At 37.8% G+C, this 3611-nt stretch overlaps 1 protein-coding gene across 1 annotated transcript; it reads right to left on the bottom strand.

Moving 5' to 3' along the window:
• Positions 1–884: 884 nt before the first annotated feature.
• Positions 885–3252, bottom strand: LOC106314851. The gene is made up of 3 exons (XM_013752664.1): positions 3067–3252; positions 1848–2971; positions 885–1758 (listed from the first exon to the last, which is right to left on the bottom strand). The coding sequence occupies exons 1-3, from the start codon at positions 3250–3252 to the stop codon at positions 885–887; spliced, it is 2184 nt and encodes a 727-aa protein (XP_013608118.1).
• Positions 3253–3611: the final 359 nt, after the last annotated feature.

Raw genomic sequence — 3611 nt, 5'->3', positions numbered from 1 at the left:
TTGATCTAAATATTTTAAAAACATATTAATTTTCAAAAAGTTAATTTAAATATTTTCACTAATTTCGTAATTAGCAATGAACTATTATTATGCATTAATATATATACAATTTTTGATTATAAAATTAAAAATAAAAACTATATCCTACTTTGATCTATTTTGTAATCATAATCAAGCATGTTAAAATAACTTTTTTTCATGTGCGATTTTAAAGTTGGACCACCCTTAAGAAATTTTATTAAATGTATTTTAAATACAAAATACTTTTTAAATATGGATTTTTCATGCACATATTATTTTGTTTAATAACTAAATGTAAATACAATAACATAAATATATAATAAAAAACAACAAATACATGTGATAGTTTTAAGCAGTTGGTTATTTACAACATGTAAACTATAAATTATTGTATTTAAAATAGCTATATAAACATTTAAATATATGATTAAAATTAAAAATGTATACCACTAATGATCTAAAATAAATATATGTGCATATAAAACTGAAAATAATACCGTGCAGTTGTGCAGATCAAAATCTAGTAGCAATTAAAAAAAAATATTTAGAAAGAAGACATTTAAAGGAAAAGAAAGTTACAAACCCTAAAATTTCGAACAAAAGAAAAATGAAGAAAAAATCTCTTCTTCGGAAAACCAAAAACATCGTTTGACTCATAAATAAAAGCAAGAAACATTGTCATGACATTATTTCTCTACTTATTAGACAAATGTTTTTTAAATGAAAATGCTAATCAAACAACACAAAACAAAACAAAACAAAACAAACATAAAGAGAGAGGTTCTATTAAAAACCTAAAAGATTCTCTTATGTTATTTTGTTCTCATTACCCTCTTTGTTCTCGTTGCCGTTGTTGTTTTTGGCTAAACCCACCGACTCTCTTTTGCGAAACCTGAACCGGCGACATCATCACCGCCATCTTCCGTGATGTCAGCCCGCCTAGTTTGCTGCTGCCTCATCTTAAACTTGTTTGCGCCAGTGCTATCTTCCATATCATCAAATCTTCTTTGGCGTCTGAAAGGTATAAAGTTGTTGCTGTTATCAGAATTCAGTCTTCTCAAAGATCTTCCAGCATCATGTCTTTGGCCAAGCCCAAACCTCCTTCCCCTGAAGCTATTACGATTAGTTCCAGAATCATGGCTCCTCCTTTCATCGAATCTCGGCGGCGGCATTCTGTTTCTTGGAGGTGACATGAAACCTATTTCTTGATCTTCAAGAAACCGTTCCTGGAAAGGAAACCTCACGCTCTCCATCATCCTCTCCTCGGCTCTAAACCCATCATGAGGATGAGATAATCTATCTCCACCGTTCCACGGGACTGGAGAACGACTTCTAGATCTCCTAAAGACCGGAGAGTTACCTCTTCCTCTCCTATTACCACTCATCCAGTTGTGCATCCGACCATAAAACTGGTTGTTATCACCGTGCCTGCCTCTCAATACACGATCCCCACCATTTGAAGACCTTCTAAACCGACCACCGCGGTATCCCCCATTTGAGAAACGCTTACGTACATAACCATCAGGTTGTGATCCTTGTCCGGACCCTGATCCTGATTGATCAAAGCGGCCCATCATACCTAGATTTTCAGGGTGTGGAGGCTCGAGAACATAGGGAGGTCTGGAACCCGAACCACTAAAATATCCTCTACCAGTAAAGTATCCTCTACCAGAACTCCTGTCATGTCTCCCAAAACACTTATATGGAGCCATGCTCAACTCTTCATTATCATCAGATCTGAAAACAAAAGGACCACTACTAGGTTAATAATGAACTATTAAAAATTAAAATGACCTCAAAATGAGGCATGGAAAGAAAAAACTTGCCTTGTCCTCGGGATGCCATCATGCGAAGGCAACTCCTTAAATGGTTTCGGCACAAACCTCCTTGAAGAAGAAGACCGCTTCTGCTTCTTAAGATGCAAATCATTCATGCGAGCCACATCATTCTTCTCTACGTCCCTTCTGTCTTGAGCCTCTCCAATTCTCAATGCATCATGAGATTTACGCTCTAATGGTCCCAACTTAGTCTCTGCCAAGATTCCCTTACCAAAATCCTTCATCTTGTTGTCATTACTTTCAGCCATAGAGTAGAATCCTTCATCTTCAACCTTATTTTTCTCCCTAAGGTATGGCTCCCTTAATTCTCCATCCTCAAGCGGGGAATTATAACCGGATTTGAACTTATTTCCATTTCTAGCAGCTGCTTCAGCCTTAGGACCACATGGTAATGAAAACTTTTCTTGCCCAGCTGATGCAACAAACCCATCTAGATGGTCCTTACTACCATCAATAGGTTCCCTCTCTGTAGGGGGCATTGGATTTGTGATTGCTCCCTTCACATCTTTTTCAGAGGAATCATCTTCTACATCACAAGGTGGACCCCAAGCATCCATAGAAACATTTAAGTCCCAGTGTAACCTTAAATTCTTTTTCTCAGTAGGTTCACTGACCGATGATTTATCTGACTTTATGACAACTCCACTATCAGGTGCTAAATTTTCACTTTCACTTGCTCCCTTAGTAGCTATTATCATCCCTCCTACGCTCGCTATGCCCTTCTCATCAGCCAAATCAAACGAAGATTTTTCAGGAGCTGCATTATCCGTTTTGCCTTGCCCCACCTGATCTGTGGAACCAACCGCATGAGGCAATATGGTCGAGCCATCTTGCTGCTGAACAACAGGTTCTTCAGCAGGCAGACGGTCAACAGCTGGTGCAAGATCATTGCTCAAATTACACGCAGCATCCGCAAGTAACGCAATACCAGAAAAGTCAGGACCACTGCTATCATTCTTTGGGTTTAACTTCCAAACATGGTTGATCTCCGGCCGATGTTCTGAGATTCCACGTCGACTACATGACTTTCTTGGTGACGGGGAGGCAACCATCATTCCCCGCTTCTTCGAAGGAACACGCCTTACTCTTTCTGCCACATGCTGACCTAGAAACTGCCATAAACAGAAAGGACATAATCAGATATATATATATATATATATAGAAATGTAGTGAGACCGAGAGGAACACAAAGGAAAGGAGAAAAAACCTTTCCAGGCTCTGACTCATTTGCTATTGTGCCTGATGAACTCTTGTCTTTGTTCTCAACATCTGAGTCTGCAACTCGTACAATTGCTTTCTCGTCACGCCTTGTTGAACTTTTGCTACCTTTCGCCATCCAAGGAAGCGTACTCTCATTGGTACTCTTAAGCTCACCACCGTTGGTTTTTGCCATGCTTCAATAAAATAATATTCCATTAATAAACCATATATGAAACAATACAAAACATAACCAGGAGCTATTGTGTATTGTCTATTATAGAATATTCACTGTAGATATACTTCACAGCTAGAAAACGAGTTAAAGACTCGTACCTGAAAATAATATCCCTAACTTTGAAGAACATTTTAACAAGCCTTCTTGGTATTAAAAGCATAACAATCTAGCATTTATTTCTGTTTTAATTCAATTATATCTGACTCCAGATCATTGTCTGCACACCCTTGATCAAAAGGGAAAGATTAAATGTTCATCTGCCGTGCACCGAGATAAGAAGGCAAGATCCATCAAAAAGAATTGTCATTGCAAAACTT

The sequence above is a fragment of the Brassica oleracea genome, chromosome C9, assembly GCF_000695525.1.
Source record: "Brassica oleracea var. oleracea cultivar TO1000 chromosome C9, BOL, whole genome shotgun sequence".
NCBI classification, from domain to species: domain Eukaryota; kingdom Viridiplantae; phylum Streptophyta; class Magnoliopsida; order Brassicales; family Brassicaceae; genus Brassica; species Brassica oleracea.
This window is presented reverse-complemented; position numbering and strand designations above follow the sequence as displayed.

Bases quoted from the DNA above. Each gene is read 5' to 3' on its own strand.
- LOC106314851 (XM_013752664.1), bottom strand. From the start codon at position 3,252: ATGGCAAAAACCAACGGTGGTGAGCTTAAGAGTACCAATGAGAGTACG. The intron at 2,972-3,066 runs GTTTTTTCTCCT...TGTTTATGGCAG, and splicing joins ATGAGTCAGAGCCTGGAAAG to TTTCTAGGTCAGCATGTGGC. The intron at 1,759-1,847 runs GCAAGTTTTTTC...TTTTGTTTTCAG, and splicing joins GATGGCATCCCGAGGACAAG to ATCTGATGATAATGAAGAGT.